The sequence below is a fragment of the Homalodisca vitripennis genome, chromosome 1 (genome assembly GCF_021130785.1).
Source record: "Homalodisca vitripennis isolate AUS2020 chromosome 1, UT_GWSS_2.1, whole genome shotgun sequence".
Classification (NCBI taxonomy): domain Eukaryota; kingdom Metazoa; phylum Arthropoda; class Insecta; order Hemiptera; family Cicadellidae; genus Homalodisca; species Homalodisca vitripennis.
This window is the reverse complement of record NC_060207.1, coordinates 171,259,171-171,286,064: the sequence shown is the minus strand read 5'-3', so window position 1 is coordinate 171,286,064 and position 26,894 is coordinate 171,259,171. Positions and strand designations below refer to the sequence as shown.

The following is a 26,894-nucleotide window of genomic DNA, read 5'->3' as shown; positions in this document are numbered from 1 at the left end:
ATAAAACTGAACTAAGGAATAGAGGTCACTATAGGTCTGCACACATCTACCAACCACAGAAAACTATCAAGAGGCCAATAGTAAATGGCGATCCGTTTTTAATATTCTTTCATCTATATATAACCTATAGATAACCTTCTAAAATTATACATTGACTCCACATTAATTTGTTACAAATCTCTAATCTGTCTAATAATTTAGGTTCCTTTTTAGTTTATATCTCAAAATTGACAACCAGAGCGGCCTAGTGGTAAACTGACAGGTTTGTCTATTAATTTAAAAGTGTTAACCTTCGAGTAATGTCCTTTTTTTTGTTTCAACGAGACTTTGTCTAAAAGGGCTGTGTGTTTTAAACGCGGTTCCAATATTATACTTCTACTCTTCCAGTTTAACGTAAACGTAGTGTTACTGATTCATTTAATTACTGAACATGGCAAGTATCCGGAACTTGTATCTTAAGGTAACTAATCACATTGATCATTTAAGTTTTTTGTGTTCTATAATCATAAAATTAAAAACCTTATGTCTTTAGGGTTTATTTTAAAAACTCAGGAGTACATTTTATATTCTGTATCTAAATAATTACTAAAGAAAAATTGTATATGGTCATCGTGAAAGAAGGCTTCTCCAAAATAGTAGTGAATAAATTAACTAAATTAAGAAACCTGTTCGATACAGAATTTAATAGCATTATCGAAAGCATCCAAAATAAGTTTTAAAGTATTTCTGATATAGATATTAAAAATTAAACTTTAAAAATTAACCCTAAAAATGTGATTAGCCTAAAGATGGCAAAATGAATACGGGTGGAAACAATACAAATGTAATCATCCTATCTTCAAAAGTTTTCAAGGAAACGAGAATGTTAGTTTGCAGACACTTGATTTCATAACTAGAATCGAGTCGGATGTTGCACATTCATATGAGGAAAACGGTGATCCGTTACGCATTACCCAATATTTTGCTCTAATGATTCCTACCACAAAACCCAATCTAACAATAGACGATGAAAAGGCTTTGCAGATCCTTGGGAAAGACGACACAATGGTTATCTTACCAGCTAGTAAAGGCAACGGCAGCTACTGTTGTACTTGACTCTGTGGTGAATACAGAAAATATTACGAAAATGTGATTCCTTTGAACGTAAAATAGCGAACAGTTTAAGAAAATAAAAAGCACATTATTGAGATAAAATAAGGTATACATATAATCCTTACCATTCAAAGATCCCCCATATGTACGACCTTCCCAAAATCCACAAACCTAGCATCCCTCCTCGGGACATAAGTAGTTCTCGTGATCCCATACGTACCGGGATTATCGGAGAAAAATAGAAGAACAATGGTAGAATCGCGTTTAAAACACATAAAACCTTTAGGTAAAGTCTCGTAAAAACAAACCAAATGAATAACACAAACGATTGGCTGCCAATACTTAGAAATAAACTAACAAAGAAACATAAAGGATTAAACAGATTAGAAATTTGTAACAAACCAATGCGAAGTCAACGTGTGGTTTTGAGAAGTTCCAAAACTATCTATTCTAGATATAATGAGCCAAAATGAAAGAAGGCCCATTTCAGTTTCTTCCTTTATGCCGTCATCGTGCCCTTACCGTGACTATTACTATTGTCCTCTGGATGGTTCCCGGTGGCACTCGGTGTGTACAGAACTACTGTGACCTGTAACTAAGGAGGTTCAGTTTGATTTAATAATCTTTTTTTGTCAAGTGCATATTTTAGAGTTATTGTATATGGAGTTGACACATAGCATGGTTATTGTGATTACTGGTTTATGCCTTGACACAACTCTGGAATGATTGCTTTATTTTAACATATTATGTAGTTATGCTTATGTTAGTTATTCACCTCAGTAAGATATCAGATTACAGGCCTAAAAAGTGCTAATGATTTTTTCATTACTATATATGGCAATGAGCTACTTGGCAATAAAACTGAGATCCGTGAAAGTAATAGTTTTCCTTGCAGGTAAATCAGCTGTTTTCCCTATTTATTACACGCCTTTACCAAGGAAAAAATTATATTCTTATGTAAATATCTCTGTTCCTGAATAAACAATTTCTGTGCAATTTATTTATTTGTTTCTACAGTCCTATTAAAAAAATCTGATTTCAACACGAAAATGAATTATAAAACAGGTTTACTTCTTCTTATGGAAGAGTATTTACAAGATTACGAAATGTCAGATAATATTTTATAAGGTATCGTGTGCTTTTTTGCATCGTTAAATACTCGTCTCGAAAGTTCTATTGTGGGGCTGAATAGAACTTACAACGCTCGGCTACACCTCGCGTGTAATTGCAAGATCGCCCTGGTTACTTTTGATACTAGTAACTAAATATTTATATCACTGAACAATAGAAAATTGTTGGAAAAATCCTGCTTCCTTCACGTTCCTTCCATATTCTTACTTATTAAATACTAATATATTTAAACTGGATACTGCTTACAATTACTTCATCAATATTCGACTACTCACAAATGAAACCTTTAAATCTCTAACTAGAATGTTGTCCAAGACGAAATATCTTAACTTCTGTATTCGCCTTCTAGTTGGAAATATCTTTGCCACGATAAACAACAAGGTGGGGTAAGCCACACCGCGTATCACGTAACAGGCGTTGCTGAGTTTGCATATACAATTTCAAGCCTACAGCTCATTTCATGCTCGAGATGACCTGTGGTCAGATATATGACATACGTCTTACAGAAAATAACTTTTTACACTCGGCAGAAATTGTGTCACCCTACTAGGTATAGCCTTCAATGACGCTCAGCCAAATTTCAAGATATATCTTGCCACATGACATTCACATTTTTGTTCATTAAGTTAGGTGTCATAAAAAGGTACACTATGCTGAATATGTATAAATTAGAAACCTTTATTTTTTACAAAAAAAATATGTTTTTAACAATTAGAATTTTTACCCAAAGGTCCTACCTTTAGGGGTTTTTACCTAAAGGTTAAAGGTGTTTTTTAGTACCGGTACTTCAAAAAGTACTAAAATCCAAAATTTTAAAATCTAAAAAGTGAAACTTTCTAATTTATTACTTTTTTTTGTATATCGCAGTTTTAAACTTTACTCGCATGTTCTAAGCGTAACCTGAAATGAGCGACTAGTAGCCAACTTTCTTGATAGTTATGTGATATAATAATAACTTTTTATGTTTAATTAGTTTTGTTCATTATTCAAAGTTGTTCAGCAATAATTTGTAGCATATCATCTATTTATTTGGTTTCGAATTGGTTTTGCAATTCATCATAAATGTTTAAAGCAATAAAATTTATAAGAAAACTCCTTGACTAAAACATGTTTCGTTAAACCGAAATTTAGAATATCTTAACAGATATGTATTTTAGTATATTAATAACTATCATATAATATAAATTCTACTGTGCGTATTGGCAACTAATAATAACTAATTAGATAGTTTGGTGTTAAAAATGTAGTTTCACCCTAGTTCCAGGCTTATACCTGGATAATCTTAGTGCCTGATGCGTTATTATTATTGATAGGCTGAGAGTTAGTGAAGTATATCACTAGAAGGGCTGGAAAATATTAATTTCTATCTGTCTGTCTGTATATAAATTTCTTACAATGAATTTATTCAAAATACTGCAAGAGACTCTAGGTGGTCCGTATTCATTGTTGTTGTCAATTAGAGATGTGAAATTCGAGCTTATCTTATTATTATACTGTACGGAACAAATAATATTATTTAAAACTTTTATTGCGGTAGTATTAATGATAACTAAGTTTGATTTTAAGTGTATAGCATCGTAAATCTTATTTTTTCCTTTCCTGCACTGAACTTTCCTCTATTAGTTCGTTCCCGAGAACTGAGCAGGTAACAAGGTATGAAGATTGTAGAAACCTATAAGAGTCTGCATTCTTAGGCTTGATCGGCGTATTTCAGCGTATATGTGGCATAAACGTTCTGTTGAGATAATAAAAATGTTGTGATGTCAATTCATCGAAGGGAAGTTCTGAAGTCGAATTGATTTGTATGATTATCACATGTTTTGTAACACGTTCAAAGAAATCTATAATCATTGTCTGGCCTCTTGATGGTGATGAGTGTAGCAGCTTATTACAATGACTTGCTAATAAGTAGCCCATTTCCTTATGCTAGGTCAATCAACATGACTAAGACATTTCTCGCAACTTTCAGGCGTGAACACATTCATATTACTTTCTTGCAATATCAGTTTTCCGGGTTCGTCTTACTCACCCGGAAGAGGAGACCTACATTACTTACCACAATAGTTGATATTTCAAGTAAAACTGCGACTTCCACACAGCGATACTCGATTGTTATTTGCGGTGAGGAAACACATTGAAATGTTGTGTGAGAAAGGCAGCAATGCATTATGTGTTCAGTAGATTACTAAGGCACTAGATGAAGCTAAAAGAGACTTCTCATGTCCTCTGTGAATGCCCATAGAGAGCAGAAGTATAGGCTAGAGTTAGGAGGATAAAGATGTACATCAACCACGAACTGCTGCTCCCAATACACCAAGGAGCAGCGCTCCGGGTTGCCTTCACCTATTCGGTACTGAGGATATGACTTTTGAGGAGGGTAAACTCCTCGTCCTATTCGGCATTGAGAGACAAGATTACCTTCAGCGAAGCACCCGAGCAGGAAATAGTGAAGAAGCTAGAGGGTTTCAAAGTTTGAGATAAAGGAACGGAGAAACCGTCTGAGATCTCCTAGCCTTGAATAGGGCGCGGCTATGGAGATCCTGTCTTCATCTGTGCCCATGTGTAATTTTATATTTTTAACCACACTTCCGTATTGAGCTGTAGCATTTTAATTTTTTTAAATCAACTCAACTAGCAGTTACTTACCCGCGGCCTTGCACGCAATATCCTTTTCAAGGGAAATAATAAATACTTTTGAAAATAATTTATGGTCACTGTCTGACATTCAAATCTTTTTAGTCCATTTTATACTTAATTTTAAATTTTAATGAGTAAATATTTTGGATCTGATGTCAGAGAAATAAACATTATTAATAAATAACAATTAAATGTAAAAGCATTCTGTACGGTTATTTCATAATAACTAGAGTGAATATTAGCTCCACAATTGTAACAGCTCAATTATTGTAGACCAATGTTGGTGATGTAAAAATAACAAGATTTATGACGTATATTAGCTATATGATAGTTTTGAATCTGAAGTAGATTTATTTATTTACGACCTATATATTACAGTGTTTATGGTCAAGGAATTAAACAAATTTGTGAGTGGTTCTTAGTTTAGGTTTTGCGCACGTCTATGGTTTGTGGATGGTTTGGAAGAACAATTCTTATTTGAATGAATATTCAGAATTCATATTAGACTTTACCTTATTGGTACATTGAGAAATATTCGTACGTAGGTATGAAATACCAACGTAAGCTAAAAATCCGTTCAGTGCTATAAGATATTATTGATGCTATAATTTAGCATTAAGTTGATGATCCGATGAAGAAAATGTATATACATGGGTATGAGAAGCCTGCTTGGTCAAAAAGCATCAAAATCTGGCCCTTTTAATTACCTTGTGGTCCAAAGGAATTTTCGGTGCCGTAACAATCGTTTGAATTTTGTCCTGACCAAGACAATATACACATAGACAGGGGTAAAAAATCTCCTTCAATAAAAAAGCGTGTATTTCCATGCATAATGGGCTAATTTAGGTCTAAGGTATTTCCGGTGCCATTTTGGATTATTATCCCCGATTAAGAAAGTATACACATACGTTGGTCTTCAAAGTCTAGTTCTGTCAAAAATCCATTGTTATCTACATCTTGTATAAGGCATTTACGGATCTCTAGTAACGTTTGCATTGTGTTGTCACGGTATATCAACAAAAGTGTAACTGGGTGTCTTAAAGTCCCACCCCCCTTAATAACTTTCTTATGAATAGAGATGGAGTGATTTTACTTTGGGGGATGTTTATATGACAAACTGAGGAGTTTTTTTTTATGTATGGACATTTTAGAAACACAATCAGTCCACTTTGAATTTTGTAACTGGACTGAATGTGTCTCACACACTAATTGACAACCAGTAAGGATGAACATGGCAAAACCAGCTATTGGTATTCCCAGGAATTCTTAATGGGCTTCGTTCACAAAAAATAATAACCTAATAACTGCTATTTTAATCACGTTTCTTGATGTTTGCTGATTCTTGTAATGGTTTGTTATATGATTTTCGAGTCGTAAGTTCTCAAAATAACTCGTGAGTAAATGTTTTATCTGCCTCACAATAACTTTAAATGTAACTTAAATTGCGGGGGTTTTATAAAAAATTCAATTTATTTACCACCACCAAATTTGATAGAGTAATATTAGAGACCTATCTAGTTTGGGCCATCCTTCTTCTTTTTATAATACAACTTTAAAATGAGGTCACTTGCTAGGAGTTCATACTTTAAAATGTTGGCTTATCCCTAAAATACCCCATTTGGGGGAGGGAAGGGTGAATTAAACATTTTTATACATAAAAAACTCTCAGTTGGTCATACAACCATCCCTTGTAAATCAGTCCGTCTCTATTCGTAAGAAAGTTAATGGAGGGGATGGGGAATTTTAGGCCACCCGGTATAAATAGATCTCGAAAATTTTCATTTGTGAAAAACAACTTCTCCCGACCACTAATCATGTACTTACGGTCTAAAATAATTTCCGTTGGCGGCGTATATGACTGCAAAGTATAAATCAGTCCAAAAAGAGTTAACTTCCTTACATATAAATATACTTCAGGTCTAAGGTACTGTTTAGACTGCGTAATACAGTACATTTATTAATTCAATTTAAATTTTCTAATACATCTAGAAGTTGAAAGCTGAAACATAGTTTTTTAGGAGTGTGCAACACTATTTCATCCCATATGGAATAATTGGTCTTCATAAACAATCTTTATCTTATCTGTTAAGAACTTAAGCTACGTGTATTCCAAATTTATATTTCGTTTTAGGCCATAGGGAAGTAAAAATGTAATTTAATTCTACGCATGTTAATAAGTTACTAAAATATCATTTTGTCAATTTTCACACTATACTTTGTTTTTTTTTTTACTAATTTGTTTATCCTGTTTATTTTTTATTTATTTTTTCTCGACATGGTTTTTTACCTATAAGACCAACGCAACCAGGGATACTTCCTACCAGTGACCAAAGCTTGCAATGTTCAATACTGAAGAAGAGATAACAATGGTACCTTTATGCCAAATTTCAAACCTCTAGTCTAGGCAACCTCGTTTGACGATTATCTTGCATACACTTAAACATAAATCGAATTTCGTTATCAGCAACTGGCGGGTAGGCCTGAATACACACGTTATGCATAGCCATAGCTATGTACAATAAAAGCATTTAGTTTAACAGGTTGTGTAGTACTCAAGACACTGTCATTTTTATCGTTTGGTATCTAACGTGATAAAATTTCAAAATATCAACTATAACAAAACACTGTACATTACTACTTATTCAACTGGTCCACCAATTCACTAATTATTTGACGTCCAATATCAAACATATTGATCAGTAGCCCAGGAAGTTCCGCATACCTAACTGTCAAGAGTATAGTTCTATTTATAATTCATTAAATAAAATTGTACCTTTTGTAATGTTTAGGTTTTAATAAAAGTTGCAATACAAACGTATATAATTATTGAAGAGTAATTAATTAGCATTAATAAGTTTCTCCCAATCTCAAAGACGAAGGCAGCAGGATGAGACACCATAAGTCCTTTCCAAGAAGTCTCTGCTTGTTGAGTATTCATGATAATCTGACGAGTGTGGAGCCCCCAGGCCAGGAGTCACGAGGTATGAGACCAGTCTGTCGGCGGCGGCGGCAGGATAAGAAGCGGTGTCGATATTACTTCTGTAAAGAGGTAAGGTTAGTTGCGTACAGATTTTATTAATACTGACTTTATTGTTACCTTTACGTAGGATGTATTTTCAGGACTAACTAATTCAGTATTAATTCTATTATAGTAAAAGTTGTTTAGTTGTAAAAAAACTTGGAAGATTTAAGGAAGGATCGTCGTAGTTATGCTGTGCGTACAGAACATCCTTAGCTTTTCGTAAGCTTGGATAGAAGTATCTACAATTGATAAAGTTAGATTACATTAAATCGTGTATTACAATAAAATTCAAATAATAATCTCTCAATTATTGATATATTCTTGTACTTAGTAAAAAAAGTCAAAATTGAGTCTAAAATTATTTATTACACAGTTACAGTAATAGTTTACAACAAAAAGTGTAGAGAGATACAGCGTAAATATTTTAGTTTCATCGGCAATTTGGTTTTTCATAAAGCGGTGGGTACCTGACAAGGAAAACTTATAAACGTGTGGATACGTATATCCATCATTATGTCCTTTAAAATGGCACTTCTCTCAATATGTTTCTGCGCAAAATATAAGGTTAACATTGCTAAAACCAGCTGGCACAAATAAAAAAAATCCCAAATAATGCTGGTTTTGTGAGATTGAGAAATAATAAAAACTAAGAATTTGTTTTATAACTGCCATATATGCTTTGTAACCATAACGTTAACAAATTTATGTACTTTATTTATACATATTAATTGATGAAGTTTTTAAAGAGTTAAGTGAGTTAAAGAAAGAATAATCGGAAGAATGAAATTCGAATTAAAACTGAATAATATATTTGATTGTTCTACGTACCTACGTAAGCATATTACTGTGGAAGTTTTGTTGTACAAATGAGTAATTACATAGCTATAAAACATAACAAAAATGAGTATAATCATTGTACTAGCCTTATCTTATCATAATAACTCTCAAATCACAGTAAAGTTAATCTCTTTTAGTTTTCAAACTGATGACTTATCCTATAGTTTTCAGGATTAAATTTTATAAAATTTAATGTTATACACACCCGCTACGGATAATAAAACAACTATAAACGATAGTATAATATATTAAAATTAATGAAATATCAATGAAAAAGGTTTCACTGTGATGCGTACAATTAAGACATGTAAAGGTAAAGGCAACGAGGAAAATAGTGAATTAATCTGTTTCAGGAACATGTTTGCATTGTGTGTTAAGAAAAAATGCCTAATGTCAGAAATTCATGTAATATGTTATTGTGAGTCCTTATAAATCGTTATTTTTGAAAGTGATTAATATTGTAAATGCGAAGGCTTCTAAATATGTTTAGGTTTGTAATGTTTTGATGCTCAATTGCACAAAACCTAGTAGACGCATTTGAAAGAAATTTGGTTCGTAGACTTCTGGGATAAAAAAATAAAACAGAGGAAAATTTTTATTCCTAAATAGGAATATTAAAGTTGTAAATCAGATAATTTTAAAATTCACACATCGAGACAGTCTAAATATAAGCCAATTCTCTGTTTCTCCTTTTTCAATTTTTTTCCAACACACCAATATTTCTACATAATAAGTGGTTGCTTATTATACTAGTGTCTTTATTATTATTATTGATAACTAATTAGTTTTGTTTGAGTTCTTTGTCGTTATTAGTTTGTGTTTGACATAAAATTGCGCGCGAAGCCGCGAGTTTCAGTAATAATTCTGTAACATTAAAATGAACTCCATTCGAAATCATGTCTATACAACATAAATCATATTACCTGAACCATGGGCTGACCTGGAGACCAATCGAAGTGACATGGAAACTATATGGCTATAATATAGTTAATAATAAAGTTGGTTGAATATTTTATAACATGGATTAATGGTAATTCACTCGCCGTACTCTAAATAAAAAAATCATTAAAAATTGGTAAAATGAAACAATAGTGTTAATTAAAAATTATTATACATAACAAAAATACGTCTGGTCTAATAATTGTTGAGGCTAAACCTATATGTATACACTTCATTATATGATGATTTCATCATCAGGCATTTGTGAAGTGCTTGATGATGGAATCATTGATTCCGAAAGGCCTTGTGCAAAAATAAAAGTTACATTGAAAAATGTTTTATTCATTTACCAGTGATAGTAAAATAAACTTCATTATATGATTAAGTAGAAAAGAAGAACCTAAAAGGATTAGGATTTGAGCTTTGAAGAATACTCACTAAGTATGTCTCGCGTGAGTTATGCGTGAGTGAAAACTTTAATGAGGATAGTCATCGATTTTAGGAGGTTTCTGTGCTAATACATCCTTATACTGTAACTTTTTAATAATTTTGTTATAACCTGCTTTGCTTACATATTTTATGACATTTCCTCTGATGCCACTTTCTTAATATTGTAATGTTTGTTATACGAAGTTCAGTGTGAGAGGATTTTGGAGTAAGAATCCACCTTCTTTACGATTTGTAGTTCTCTAGATACATATTCCAGTGACAATTTGAAGACAAATCCGGATGAAAGAAATAAATATCTTTTAACATTTCTTTTACAAATCATAATATCATTTGTCAACCTCTTGGGTGTATGCAAAATGACCTACGGCTCTCAAGTTTCTCAAAAGAAAATTAAGTTTCAAAATAGGCCTAAAAATAAAACATATTCCTCGACATTTAATAAAATCAGAACAACTTAGCACTCAACAGTGAAGTTTTGTCAAATTTTGTTATCACTTAGTTGTTATTTAGTTCTTATCAAACACCACACACTTATTACTGTTTCTTCGTTTTTATATTTAACTATTTATTATTGTTTTTGTTTTTTGTACCTTTTTTTGATTTTTTGTTACCTTATATTTATTACTAATTTGCTGTTTTGTTGTTTATTTATTTTAACACTGTTATTTAATTATATATGTATACATTATATTAGTGCTATTAATAATTTATACTCTTTTTTTAACTTATTACATGTACTACTGGTGTAATTCCGTTGGAAGAATAAATAAATAAATAAATAAACATTGGTAAGTAGTTTGAAGCACAGTGTTTGTTAAAGTATGATCTAATACCAACAACATATAAATATACGTTACACAATATGTATTTTGTCTGATAATGAGATTAATTTTTGAAGGAAATAAACTGATAAAGCTTCTTCTGAAACAATGGAGGAAGTCAAGTAGTCAATCAACAAATTACAAAATGGCTAACTGTAACTGGCTGAAGACCGTCATCTTACTCTTGACCTTGACTTTGACAGTCTCAGGGCAGTTCAGCCGTGAGTATACGCGTCAAATACAAAATAACTACTTCATCAATATTATCAGTACTTAATTGAGATGAGTTTTAACTTTTATAACTATCAATACCGCAATGTAAATATTTTGTGGTGTATAAAAATGTTTACTGAGTGAAATATAAATCTTAGAATTAAATTGGTATTATAAAATAAAACCTGAAAGAGATTAAAAAAGAATACTTAAGAGAGTTCTATAATCCATGTAATATGCGTTACACTTATTCATTCATTGTTCAGTATTGATTCTGTTTGTAATAAAACTGTCTTTGAAGTAAAAATCATTATTCGTTGAGCGTCAGCGAAACACATAGTGCTGGATAATCTTCTTCTCTGATCGTCTACTGTACGTTCGCAGAATGTCTAGTAAATGAATTGAGACTTGTAACTTTACATGAAATGATTTGATAAGTAAGTGAGCTAGAGGCATGAGAATATAATTGTTTAATATAGCCATATTTGCATTATTATTCTTTTGTAGTTTAGAAAAAATTTATAGCTAGAAATGCTAGAACTTTTCTATACAATCAAAATACTCTTTTTAAATGTGTTTTATTTATGGCGTTAGTATAAAAAACAGTTTTAATACATTCAGTATATAATTTGGCTGTGTATAATTCACACATTGATCATAAATATTACAATAAGTTCTGCCCTTTTGTGAATGCAAAGAAATACGTCAATCAATAATCCTCCCAAAAAATAATTCCAAATTGTCCAATGACTCGTGTATATACAGGAAGTTTCACATTTTATAGGTCAAATTAGAAAAAAGCCTATAAATTATGTTTATCCGGTCAAATAAGCCATTTCATAACCCGTTAATAAAACTGCCTTAAAAAGTTTAAAAGGTCTAACTAAACATTGAAGGATCGAAATGTTTACATATACTTAATAAGTAAAAGGATATTCAAAACCAATTCAAATCCATAAAGGCTTAAATTAAAAGTTTTGGAAACAAGGTGATTGAAGATGAGAAATCAGCGTACATTACAAATGTATGGATCTATTCTGCTGCTATTCTATGTTGCAGCGTTGTAAGCAGAACAAAACTTTCATAGCATTTTGCTTTGTTCCGTAGGAAATTGCTCGAGTATTTCAAGTTTCTTGACTCAACCTTAAGCTAAAATATTAAATTTACAACAAAAGTAAACCCTAAGCATTATCTTGTTATATACATACAAAAATCAAATACAACCAAAATAGAGTATAGGATTCAAATTTGGCCGAACTGAAAAGAAATAAGTCTCTTGCTTCTTGTGTATACAGTTCGAACGATGTATCTCGAAGCACGGCCAACGCACTTGAATGAGTTCCCTTTGCAGTCCGCAGGAAACTGTGTAAGTTGCCAAACTAGTATTGTCACAGGCGGAGACAACTTGTGTTGGTAGTGGGACGTGAATTTTGGAACAGGCTGTACTCGGTCGAGCCGCAATAGTGGTAGGCTACTTGAGGGAGGTGGGCGAACTTGTCATCATCTCCGCGCGGGTTTTCCTGCTAAATGGTTAAATCGTTCAGATTCCGTTATATGCCCCCAAAGCTTAAACTTTTTTTAATGAACTTAGAACGTTATAAAACGATGTATTTGAGTGTCAGAACTAACATTACGCCTTCAACGCTAATTTTTCATTTACGGATGATTATAATGAATGGTTACTAATTGGTTACTAGCTAATAAAAAAAGGTACTTACGTATTATATCGACCACACCCCTACATTTCTCCAAACACAAAAATTCAACAAAAATAAACATTACCAAACAAAAACTAAAATCTTTATTGAAAACACACACAACTTGTTTTTATTCTTGATCACACTCCGCCACCAAAAATGCGAGTGCCTCCGGCTATCAACGCGGGCTTCGGCAGCACCTTCGGTGCTGTTCCGCGCTGATGTCATCGAAAGAAAAACATCCCTCGAGACAGTACCTATCAGTAAAATATCAAATTCTAGAGGAGCTGATCAGAAATATAAATTGAATTGTAATGGAAAGGCAATTATGTACCGTGTAAAAAACTTAAATAATCATGTGATGCCGCGCGGCCTGCCGTAATTGGGATTCTCGAGAAAGATAAGATAACAGCGACAACAATACCGACCGCATGTACATGGAAATGCTTGTTGATTAATGGAATGTTAGTTCTGTTACTCAACTACATCGTTTTATAACGTTCTAAGTTCATTGCAAAAAGTTTAAGAGTTGGGGGCATATAACGGAATCTGACCGTTAAAAAAGAGCAACACATTTTGAACTGTGAAGGAAACAGGATTTTCCGGACATTTGTCATAGTTTAGTGTTACAATAGAATCAGTGACACTACGTTTCAAGATTTGCAATCGGGTCTCTTCTTCAGGTGAATAACTAAACTAATTACTACAATCATAAGTTAGGAATCACAACAGTTATGTTGTGATTATTATATTGTATTTTTTTACTGGTATGTTTTGTTTACTTAAACCTAGATTGTAGTTATGCGTTAGTTTAGATATTCACCTGAAGAATAGATCAAATTGCAGATCTTGAAACTCCGTAATTGTATTGTATCACTAAACGTTGGCAAATGTCCAGAAAATCCTGTTTCCTTCACAATCCTTCCATCGCCGAAAACAACTTCAAACAATTCTGAGTTTTATAAAAATTTTGCATTACAATAGTATACTCATTTTGGATTATAAAATTAAAAATAATAAATTAAAAAATAAACTTAGAAAATAACAAACACCAACTCATAAACACACAGTAACCCAATGGGTTGTATTACCCACTCCGACGCTTGGAAATAAAAAAGAAAAAAATACTAATAGCAATAAAAATACAATATTAGAGTAATACCGAACATTTTGGAAAAAAGACTGGAAATACTCTTGGAGGTACATAATGATATGTATAGTAAATTATTTTTATACAAATGTAAATATTATGAGGATATTTTAAATTATTACCTGTTTATAACCTTGAAATTTCTCAAGTAATTAAAAAAAGGACTTTGTTAAATTACAATTTAAAAATTGAGGGAATTAATAAAAAAAGGGCCAATGGAAATAAAATCTTGATTTAAAGGGTTCTAGTATAAATAGGCACACTACGTAGGAGCATGTTGTTCTAACGTTAGAAACATAATTAAGTAGTGATCTAAGAACCAAAAAACTGTAAAAACTAACTAGATGATGACCTACACCACAATAAAAGTTAATAATAACTATAAAGTATACATATATATCGTAGAATAAATTGTGTTCAAAATGACAGTCGGCAGAAAAAATATAAATAATATTGCAAAAAACGTAACATTGTTTCTTGATTTATTTTATTTTATTTCCAACGGACATACTTCTTCATTTTAATTGTACTATATAAATCTATAGTTACTTCCGATTTACTCATTATATGAAAATAGGTCCTGAGAAAAAATTAAAATTAGTCTAGATTAATTTATATAATAGACTAAAGTACGTATTTGTTCCAAATTATATAGTTTTTATTAGTATTACAAAAAAATATGAGCACAAAAATTTAATTATACATTTTTAAACGTTTGTGGTCTTTTAACATTTAGTTCTTCTAAATTTGAAATGGAAACATAAGAATACTTGTCCTTGTAGAGGTTTCAAGATGACGCAACGGAATAATTATACGAATACTGTATGTTGTTTTTAAAGGTGATAAGATCAACATAGGCACACAGAAGTTGAGGAAGCTGCCTAACGAAAAATGTGGAGTCACTGCTTACGAAGAGAAAATTATCATAGGAGGAGGAGAACGAGTAGGCTTAGGTAAAACTTAGAAATCCATTCTGATCCATTACATGGGGTAGTACGTTAATATAAAATTAAGTTATTTGTGTAGTTATGATTTTACGCAAGTATAGTATAAATGTGTTTTATTCTTTTCATAGACAACCAAGATACAGTATCATCAGTATGAACGATGTCTGTAGTGTACTTGAGTTATCTCTTTATTTACTTCAAAAATTTAATATTTACAATATTTGTCACATACTACTAAAAAATCGTTAGAATCTAAACAAAAATTTCTTGGTATAATTTAACTTTACTTGCACAAAACTCAGAAGTACTCAATATATCGAGATAGATTGTACTAAAGGTGGATTACAGGAGCGTACCCATGGATGGCGGCTCTAGGGTACACCAGGGGTTCGTCCAATGTTCCTACATGGGCTTGTGGGGGCAGCCTGATCAGTGATCAGTACGTGTTGACCGCTGCCCACTGCTTGGATCCTAAGTTGACTGCCGGTTTCAAACTGTGAGAAAGGCTCCTCATATTTTACTTAGTTTTATTGCCATCAACAGCATAAACTTTAGTATTAAATAACTCAAACATGTATAATTTTGAGATTTGATTGAATTAATAGAGAAATAGACAGAAAACTTCGTAAATACCAGCATAATATGTACAAAATATGATGAACATAGTTTTTATAAGTAAATTACTCTCAAAATACAGGATAATACTTATATTTTTATTTTTTTTTAAATTACTGTCCGTTTTCAAAACATAAATTAATACTACCCTGACTAATTTGCTTTGTTCCAAGGATTCGTATTGAAAACGGCTTATTATGGTTATGTTACAAATTCGAAAGAGTAATTTTAGAGCACAAAAGAAAGCTGCCAGAATCTTTCTAAAGTTAAATTCCAGAGAGTCGTGCAAAGACACCGTTAGGGAGTTTGAAGTATTAACTTTACCTTGTCTCTATATTCTCGAGGTCGCCCTTTATTGTCGTTTAAAATGTGAATTGCTCTAAGACATGGACGTCCACCAATACGAGACGAAAGGCAGGGACAACTTCAAAAATGGATAACACAAACATACAGTGTTTCAATACTTGATGTGTCAAATTGGCGTGAAAGTAATTAATGAGCTCCATGAGAGTATTAAACATTCTAAATAATCCCAAACAATTAAAATCTCGCCTAACACAACTATTGGTGTCAAAGGCGTTTAACTCCGTTGAAGAATTCATGACGGACCGCTGGGATGAAAATATTTGAATACTACAATTGATAGTAAAAGTGATATCCCAGTTCTGATATTGAAAGCGATGCCCAAAGCCTTATTGTTGGCGTTGTAATTAGTACTATAGCTATATTTATAGTAGTATTGAGGCATGCTATTCAATTATATAATTTTCTTTATGCAATAAAGGATATTATTATTACTATTCAATTTGGTTTAATCTGAGATCGTGATACGAAAATTTTTCTTAAAACCTTTAATGTATGGACAGTCACAATATACTATACGAAAATGCGTGAATGGTATTACGCGCGTTGTAAAATTAGCTGAGAAAGATTAGATGATGTATGTAGAATTAGGTTACTTTTGTTATTAATATTCAAGTTTAAATGAAGCGAAAAGTCAATCATTGAGGTAATCAGTGATGTGCGCAGCTTTACCACAACAGCGTACACGGGACCTATTCTCGTTGTGCGACGCTGTAAATTGTTACCGTCTTTAAAACGTCTTAATGATTACAAGTACAACATCTTTGTGCACATTGAGAGTTTTCAAACCAGCGGATACACGATTAATTAATTGGTGTTAGAGGTACAAATAAATTAATTGGTGGTAGAGATAAAAATCATGCTGAATATACAGCGTAAACTTGCACCTATTTGTGTCTCTAATTTGGGAAGTGGGATACACAATAAATTAATTGGTGGTAGAGGTAAAAGTCAAGCTGAATATACAGCGTAAACTTGCACCTATTTGTGTCTCTAATTTGGGAAGTGGGATACACAATAAATTAATTGGTGGTAGAGGTAAAAGTCAAGCTGAATATACAGCGTAAACCTGCACCTATTTGTGTCTATAATTTGGGAAGTGCGATACACAATAAGTTAATTGGTGGTAGAGGTAAAAATCAAGCTGAATATACAGCGTAAACCTGCACCTATTTGTGTCTCTAATTTGGGAAGTGGGATACACAATAAATTAATTGGTGGGAGAGGTAAAAGTCAAGCTGAAATTTATACAGAATATACAGCGTAATCCTGCACCTATTTGTGTCTCTAATTTGGGAACTGCGATACACAATAAGTTAATTGGTGGTAGAGGTAAAAATCAAGTTGAATATACAGCGTAAACATGCACCTATTTGTGTCTCTAATTTCCGAAGTGCGATACACAATAAATTAATTGGTGGTAGAGGTAAAAATCTAGCTGAATATACAGCGTAAACTTGTACCTATTTGTGTCTCTAATTTGGGAAGTGCGATACACAATAAATTAATTGGTGGTAGAGGTAAAAATCTAGCTGAATATACAGCGTAAACTTGTACCTATTTGTGTCTCTAATTTGGGAAGTGCGATACACAATAAATTAATTGGTGGTAGAGGTAAAAATCTAGCTGAATATACAGCGTAAACTTGTACCTATTTGTGTCTTTAATTTAGGAAGTGCGATACACAATAAATTAATTGGTGGTAGAGGTAAAAGTCAAGCTGAATATACAGCGTAAACTTGCACCTATTTGTGTCTTTAATTTGGGAAGTGCGATACACATTAAATTAATTGGTGGTAGAGGTAAAAGTCAAGCTGAATATACAGCGTAAACTTGCACCTATTTGTGTCTTTAATTTGGGAAGTGCGATACACAATAAATATTAATTGGTGGTAGAGGTAAAAATCTAGCTCATTATACAGCGTAAACTTGCACCTATTTGTGTCTCTAATTTGGGAAGTGCGATACACAATAAGTTAATTGGTGGTAGAAGTGAAAATCAAGCTAAATATACAGCGTAAACATGCACCTATTTGTGTCTCTAATTTGGGAAGTGCGATACACAATAAATTAATTGGTGGTTGAGGTAAAAATCAAGCTGAATATACAGCGTAAACTTGCACCTATTTGTGCCTCTAATTTGGGAAGTGCGATACACAATAAATTAATTGGTGGTAGAGGTAAAAATCAAGCTGAATATACAGCGTAAACTTGCACCTATTTGTGTCTCTAATTTGGGAAGTGCGATACACAATAAATTAATTGGTGGTATAGGTAAAAGTCACGCTGAATATACAGCGTAAACTTGCACCTATTTGTGTCTCTAACTTGGGAAGTGCGATACACATTAAACTAATTGGTGGTAGAGGTAAAAGTCAAGCTGAATATACAGCGTAAACTTGCACCTATTTGTGTCTCTAATTTGGGAAGTGCGATACACAATAAATTAATTGGTGGTAGAGGTAAAAGTCAAGCTGAATATACAGCGTAAACTTGCACCTATTTGTGCCTTTAATTTGGGAAGTGCGATACACAATAAATTAATTGGTGGTAGAGGTAAAAATCTAGCTGAATATACAGCGTAAACTTGCACCTATTTGTGTCTCTAATATGGGAAGTGCGATACACAATAAGTTAATTGGTGGTAGAGGTAAAAATCTAGCTGAATATACAGCGTAAACTTGCACCTATTTGTGTCTCTAATTTGGGAAGTGCGATACACAATAAGTTAATTGGTGGTAGAGGAAAAAATCAAGCTGAATATACATCGTAAACATGCACCTATTTGTGTCTCTAATTTGGGAAGTGCGATTCACAATAAATTAATTGGTGGTAGAGGTAAAAATCAAGCTGAATATACAGCGTAAACTTGCATCTATTTGTGTCTCTAATTTGGGAAGTGCGATACACAATAAATTAATTGGTGGTAGAGGTAAAAATCTAGCTGAATATACAGCGTAAACTTGCACCTATTTGTGTCTCTAATTTGGGAAGTGCGATACACAATAAATTAATTGGTGGTAGAGGTAAAAGTCAAGCCGAATATACAGCGTAAACCTGCACCTAATTGTGTCTCTAATTTGGGAAGTATGTCATTTTAAAGGGGTTTAACCGTGCCCATCAGCGCTGAAGAAGTTGCCTATACTTTTATGTACCCTACTTCTCCACCCTTTTCAAGTTCTGTTGTTAGACATGTATACACAATTTGCTATGAATGAATTTCTTATACTAAAGAAGAATTGGAACTGGATTACATTTATAACCTCGTATTATTGTTGTTTATACGTAGTTGTAAGTTTATGTCGAATAGATGTGGTAAGAGTATCTTTTTTGCAGTTCTGTGGTCCGTTTGGGAGACTTGGACTTGACTTCCACAGATGATAACGTATTTCCCATAGACGTAGACATAGAGAAGATTATCTTACACCCGGAGTTCAACAACTCGATCAAAACTAACGACATCGGTTTGATAAAACTTGACAGGAAGATCGAATTTACTGGTAAGCAGTCACTTTTATTAGTTCTATAAGAATGATTCATCCTTTAAAAAATCAGATATACTATAAGATAGATAACATTTTGAGCACTTAAGTAATTCACTGTACTGTACCTTGGGGAATATCTTTTACCATTGCTATATCTGTAGTAGTTTATTTAAGTATCGTATTGTTACAGCCATAAAGCACGATATTGAACTTAATTGCAATATAAATCCTTTAAAGTGTCACCAAAGAGATATATTATTGTTTTGTATATATATTGATCTGGTTTTGATCTGGGGCATAACCTCCTTGGCTTTAAGAAACATTTATCCAAGGCATATACAGTAGGTGCATAGAAAACGATTCTGATTCAGTTACTCCTTTTCAGTTCGACTAGCCCTTCTTGCCATTTATTTGCAGAATGTCAGTTATAGAAGTGTAAATTGCAGGATCAGAGATCAGGAATGAGATCTATTATGTCATGCCTGGACCATTGCTTGTCATCTATTTGTAACTTGCCGTGCCACCATGATATACTGGCTAGTTTGTATGTACACATTATTGTTTTATAATTTGAAGCACTAAATTGATTCTTTGGCATTGTAGGGATATAGTTGGGCATACCTTTCCAGTACCATACTAAATTCCTTTCTTTGTTACTTGTAATATTAAAGTAGTGTTCAGATCAATATAAGTTTCAAGGTTAACTGCAATTCACTCCAAATTGCAGTTATCCCAACATACTATTAAAAAAAAATGCTAAATTAAACATTTTAATTTAGTAACATATTTATACCTGTATAAAATTGTATTATCATGTTAAGTATTTTCACTATTAACCTTTATGATATACTAAAACTAAAAAAGCAATGCCAACTTGGTCAACCCAAAATTGACTCATGCTCAATATTAGCAAATGCACAGTCTTGCATATTATTGTTACCAACCCTTAGTGAGAGTAAGGTGTTGTTTAAAATCATATAACTTGATTCAAGCTTGTCCTTAAAGCCACTACTCTAGTAATGTTTTCCAGTGGCGTATCAAATCATGTTTAATTCGGAATGAGTATTTACTGTATTTTATAATGTGAATTTGTTACAGATTTGATCAAACCGATCTGCTTACCATCTTCGGAGTTCCAGAATAATATTTTCGTCAACTCATGGACTGTGGTAGCCGAATGGGGGCTCGATGAGCACGGTGAGTGATAATCACAGAAAGAACTAAGTTCCTCTTACGTAGTAATCGTGCTTTTATACTCTCGGTATTGCTATTAAGGGTTTTTTGATTGAGAAGAATTCTGGAAAAATAATAGAATAGTGTCAATTTAGATCAATTAAGATCGTGACTCTTCCTAGGGAAGAGCAATAATTTTAATTATAAATAATAAAACACTTCCTATGTTCTTAAAAACGTTTTCAAAATTACCGTTAAACCTTGTAGAAGTTTGTTTCTCCTGTAAACCCAAGAACCAGAAATTATCAGTTTAATCCAATGAATCCCTTGGTACTAATACTTCTAACCCTAAATAGACAAATCATAAAATAGCATGGGTTAAAGATTACTACATTCTCTCAATCAAAGAATAAAGTTTGTTCTTTTGATACATCATAAATCTCAATTTGACGTAAATGGGACGTAATAAATATACTAGATCACTCTAAATATCATAGATTGCTATATCCTTTTCTGCATTATCCATTATTTTATTAAAGCTCCACTTTGGACTCAATTATACGAAAGCAATATACACGATCAACCTGGACACCACACGATCGTTATCTCTAATTTTCTCCATTGTTTTATTAAGCCGATAAAGTATCAATGTGGCGAATACAATGTATATGATTATCCTGCATACCACACGATTGTTATCTCGAGTTCCATCCATCGTTTTATTAAGTACAAAAAGTCTCAATGTACATGATCATCCTGGGCACCACACGATTGCTAATTAAAGTTTAAGTTTCCTCCATTATCCATAAGTTAATTTAGCCACATATCGAAATATCTTGTGTATGTTGGCTTTCATCCTAAATCAAAGAATAATGCAAACGAAAGCCAACATGTAGTTGAAGGTACAAATTAGATTTCCAAAGAATATTTCAATAATAGCAATATTTTAAAGCAGCTTTTGTGTCTAGATGGCTTAAAACTACTACTTAAGGACGTTTTTTTTAAATATTTTAAGCTTTATATTCTAACGTTTTCCATTTATCAAGCCCAAAAATGAGTTCTCATTCATGTCTATACAGGTTAATAGTTATACATTTGAATATCATTTTTTCTATTAAATTATTAAGCAAAAATATCCTGTAACCAAATATTAACTTACAATTTACACGACCTCACACCCGTAGTTGAGTATGTTTTTAGTTATTTTTCTACAAAGTCTCTAATTTTATTTAATAATTTACTCTGACTCATTCCTGTACCTATATTAATACCACAAAATGGTGTAAATGGGTGAAACACAATATTCGTGGTAGCATAATTATTTCAGTAACAAATATAGAAAATGTAAAAACATCTTAGTTAATGATTCTTAATTTCAGCAGATCTAAAGCCATTGACTGTACATAGTTAATTTATTAGTTGTTTTTAAGTCTAACTCCAATTTTACAAGACAAACATTTAAGGAAAATGTTCAGTGTACCAAATGGACACACTATTTTGGTATGGATACAAAAAATCCTGTACACAGGGAATTCCTTTCGTTCATATAAATGTCAGAACTGGACACTGTCTTTGCAATAGGAACGTCAATTAGGTCTTATTTTGTTGTGCTGTGACTAACTAGTGTTTTACAAAGTGCCACAGAATTATAACAACATCTAAATGTACAATGTGGAATTCACAATTTTAGGTTTGTGTGATGATCCCATTAGTTTGCACTTCGGAGCGCGAGGTATTTTATACTCCTGCTATCGTAAACATTTTTGTGGATAACCACTTTAGAAAAGAAAATGTAAAAGTAAAAATGTGGCATTTGATTGAAACATGTCTATATCACCAGATTCACACACTATTTTATATTATACATTCTTTTTAAAGGGTACAAGATATGTATTACCTGCGTTTTTTAGACATTTCATTTAGTAATAGTGTTTTAATAAAATCATTAAATGAACGTATTATGTTATAGACATGTTCTTGTATGATTACAGATACAATTTACTGGCATTGAATACATTATAAATTTGGTCTGCAATAGAGGCTTGATTTTCTTATGAATAATTCTAGTATGGTATGACCACATCACATGTTCTAGTTATGGTATGACCACATCACATGTTCTAGTTATGGTATGACCACATCACATATGTTCCTAGGAGTGGTCAGCTCTCGGCTGTTGGAGGCCGAACTCCAAGTAACCGATCTGGCGGAGTGTCGCAGGAACCTCACCTCTGTTTTCCCACAGGTTGTCATCGACCAGAGGGTGGTTTGTGCCTACGCTCCAGGCAAGGACTCGTGCCGAGTAAGTCTATGCACACTACTGGAGTTGCACTATCTTTCAGATTTAATTTAATCTTAAAGTGATTAAATTTTGAAATTTAAGATCCCTGGAATGTTTAAAAGGAATTACGAAAAATATGTACCATTGAGTTATTAATATTTGCAAGTTTCCTTTTTTCCTATGGTCGTGCAAATATTAGTAATGGTGTTGAACTCTTTAGCATCCTGCATGCTCATCCTTGACAATTTTTCTGTCAGTATTACTAGTGATAATATTCATGGCATTACATACTAAACCTATCGTTTCTTCAGAAGCCTTATTTTACCTGCTCCATGACATCTTTTGCCTTTTCTTAAACTTTTTTCAGTTATATCTATTACAGTTGTGCATAGTAAACAATTTCTTATGTTTTCACTATTTTGTGTCGTATATGTGCGCCTTGAAACCAGAAGTCTATATTTTTACAATTTAAATCAAATGGGAAACTTTGAAATATTTAGCATATTCGAGTATGTTAAAGTGTATTGCATTCTAATAACGGACTTTAATACTGATCTGTAGTTTGTTACATTTATAAATTAAGTAGGTGGTGTTTTATTTGTAGTGTACTTAGTACCAGTTTTTATACCGACTGTCGCCATTTATTAGATTGTTTTTGAAGTATCAACATACAATTATATAACAGTGTACTGAACAATATAGCTATTCGAAACAAGTTAGTTGTGTTTACGAGGAACTTCTACGATCAGTCATTATCTATTTGTAGAAAAGTTTGTTTGTCGAAAAATTAACATTTTGTATATTGAGTTAAAATTTAAAATAACGCGATGTAAGCAAGAATTCCAATATAATAGTCACGTTAACTATAATCAATCAAATGTCACATTAACTTTGGTTTTAGTTATTTGACATAAGGTAATTATAGACAATATAACGGCTCGATATTAATATTTGATGCATTTGTTTGCAGGGTGACTCCGGCGGCCCACTCATGATGTATAGAATGTACAATGGCACACGTAGGGTTTTCGCATTGGGGATTGATTCCTACGGGAAAAGTTGTCTAAAAGAAGGATTTCCCGGAGTTTACACAAGGATATCAGAGTACATGGAATGGCTCATCGAAAACATGGACCTTTAACTTGTTCGCACTTTCCTCTTGGTTCAATTTTATATTTATTCATAATTAGCTACCCGCGGATTAATGCGCAATTTTTCAACATCGAAGAGTGCAGCCTCGATTATATATATTTACGTACGATTAAAGAATTACTGCGATCAAAAAGTTATGTACCTAAATAAACTCTTAAGAAAGATAAGTTTACAGAGGAATCAATAACTTTTCATGGTTTGTACCAAGGTGTGTGTGTCCCTGCGGTGTAAGTGCCTTCACTTTAACTTACTGTAGAACTGAGATGCCAAAAATTAAGTTAATCCAAGAATCATTCACGAAAACAATTCAAATTATAATAGCCTCGCCTTGAAAATAAACAATTTGAGTACAACAGAGAAATGCTCGACCCGTAAGTCAGAAGCTGGAAGACTTACGTCGGACCTCTGCTATCTCGCTGGGCCCAGTACTGACACCATAAGCCTTGTCAGCTACATCAGGTGAATATCATCAGAAACCACAGGTTTTTTTTTAATTAAATCGAAAAAATTCCTGATATTGTCTATCTTCATCTTTGTTGGATCTTGTATCTGAATGTATCTTGAAAACACTAATGCCTGACTACAAACTTGTGACCAACTATTTGAGTTCCCTAAAGACTGGAGGCTAATATGGTTAGGTCTAATTTTGAGGCTAGGACATAATTCTCCGGAACAGTATATTACCATTGAGAAAATATTTGAATATTAAACAATAAAATTATGTGGTAAAAGTTAATAATTTTTTTATAGAAACCGTTTAAGCTGCTGCAAACTCTTATTTCTGACGTATTGAAGCGGTCTAAGAATGATATTTTCTGTTGATCACTGACGATTTAAAAAAAACTTTCTCTCTCCATACATTAAAGCAAGACTTCTTAAATCTGTTCCTTTTTGGTCCTACAGTGTTTGCTCTTCCTACAGAATCATTGGAACCACTTCAACATGCCTAAATAACGTGATTACCAACTTTCAACTGTCTCCCAGTTTTTTAAACGAAACTGCTCTTCAGATAAAGAATATGCTTACAGTATCTGTTCAATCAAACCGTAAACATAAATCAGTCAAAGTACCTTTAAAAACAGACGAATCTTCAACAAGACCTCAGTAAACCAGTTTTAAAATATTTTCAGAATTCTGAAATCCAAAACATTTCCTATCTCAAAAACTTAACATTAATGCCTTTTAGAGCTATATGTCAATAAACATAATTAAAATAAAGTTATAACTAAGAATGAGGTTAATAATCTTCCATAATTAATTCAATTAATTTTGCAAAGTATTCTAAATTTCCTTGCCCGTGGGACACGGAGCATTATTTGCTTTTTCTGAGACACAGTTTTCTTCTGGGAGCTGCCAATGTGCTGTCACTTAATGGTCTATCAAGTCTCGAACCTATCCCGGTAGCCACTTCTGCACAATACAGTTTATGCTGAACCAAGTAGACATTAACTATCAATTAATTAATTGACCAATAAAAGCTAACTGGATCATGTGGAGTAAGGAGAATTTCACGGCCAATGATGTGTAGAATGTTTCTTTATTCTGCTCCAAATCCTGATGCCGAGGGGATACACATTAAGCGCACCTCACCGTAAATATACTTTATCCTTTTGTAGCCATTTTAGCATTTTGCAAACAACTTAAACCTTCAAAGCTAAAAAGAGCTAAATTGATTCTTTCTTTGTTTATTGAACTAACTCCATCCGTATAATTCCTCCCGATTAGCAGAAGGTTCTTTATTTGAAGTTAATTCACTTTATTTGAAATATAGTCCGACTGATTGCAATACTTGAGTATTAGTGTAAGCTATAAGTTTAGAATAGAAAACTGTGTGAGTTTGTTCTTGGTTTTCAATATTCATGTAATTTTAATTGAATACATTGTTTTCTTATAAATTGAGGCCTAATTAACTTACCTTACGTCCGTCGTGTTTGCTCTGGCACGACAGGCTGCTAAGACTCGTTTATACACATTTATAAATCTTGTTTCAAAGAAACCTTTCCACTTACACTTAGCCCACAGAAATCATCCAACATCATGGATGATTTAGGGGATTAAAATATCCTGAGAAAAAAAGCTCACGGTATGTAGACCAGCGCGAGGCGGACTGTCCCCAACTTACAAAACGTTATAATTGTTATAGTATAGCATTAAAAAGTAATTAAAGCTGCAAAGATCACGATTAATAATAAATATATCTCCGGTGCTGAATGCAAGGCAAGGGCTGTTTGGAAAATAGTGCACAGGTACATTGAGATATCATTTGCAAAAACCACCTAAAGATGTCTTGCTCAAGGAAAACAATTGTAAAATTACCGATTCATCTGGTAATTTTAGTGACATTTTTATCACATCGTGTTTTACACTATTAAATTCACATAACTCTAGTTAGATAACAAAAATAAAACGATGTATCTCTAGTATTTTTTATACAAATTTGTGAATGTCACCTTTTTCAATTAAGAAAAATTAGAACTTCCCAGTTTAAATCCATTTAATTACTATTTGTGGAGATTCAGACCCTTTAAACGTTATCCATACTTACTCAAATTTCAATGTAGAATAAATACCATGGTAGTAATAAAGTTCGGGGAATGTGTCCCAATGTCATAGATATTTTACACTTCTTATAAAATGTTCATGTTTTTGTTAATAAATTAAAATAATTTTCCTCTGGATGTGTGTGATTAATACAAACTTTTATTTTGTTATTTCAGTCACATATATGTATTATCACCCATAACAAATGTAACACTAAGTCATGGCCTCCCTGTATACATTTTGCAGGCAGGAATAAAATTCCAACAATTGTGGCAAATTTCATTGCCGGTTCACTCTCCTCACTAATAAACTAATATCCTTTCAGACAGAAGAGGAGAAATATGAACT

The 26,894-nt window shown here is 32.6% G+C and overlaps 2 protein-coding genes across 2 annotated transcripts in view; one reads left to right on the top strand and one right to left on the bottom strand.

Moving 5' to 3' along the window:
* The window catches only part of LOC124354004 (venom serine protease Bi-VSP-like), a 71,601-nt gene that overhangs the window by 16,738 nt on the left and 27,969 nt on the right, over positions 1 to 26,894 (bottom strand). The window lies entirely within an intron of this gene.
* Positions 11,018 to 26,681, top strand: LOC124352726 (venom protease-like). The gene is made up of 7 exons (XM_046802357.1): positions 11,018 to 11,150; positions 14,829 to 14,942; positions 15,285 to 15,432; positions 19,251 to 19,414; positions 20,498 to 20,596; positions 22,729 to 22,874; positions 23,824 to 26,681. The coding sequence occupies exons 1-7, from the start codon at positions 11,075 to 11,077 to the stop codon at positions 23,992 to 23,994; spliced, it is 918 nt and encodes a 305-aa protein (XP_046658313.1). The 5' UTR covers positions 11,018 to 11,074; the 3' UTR covers positions 23,995 to 26,681.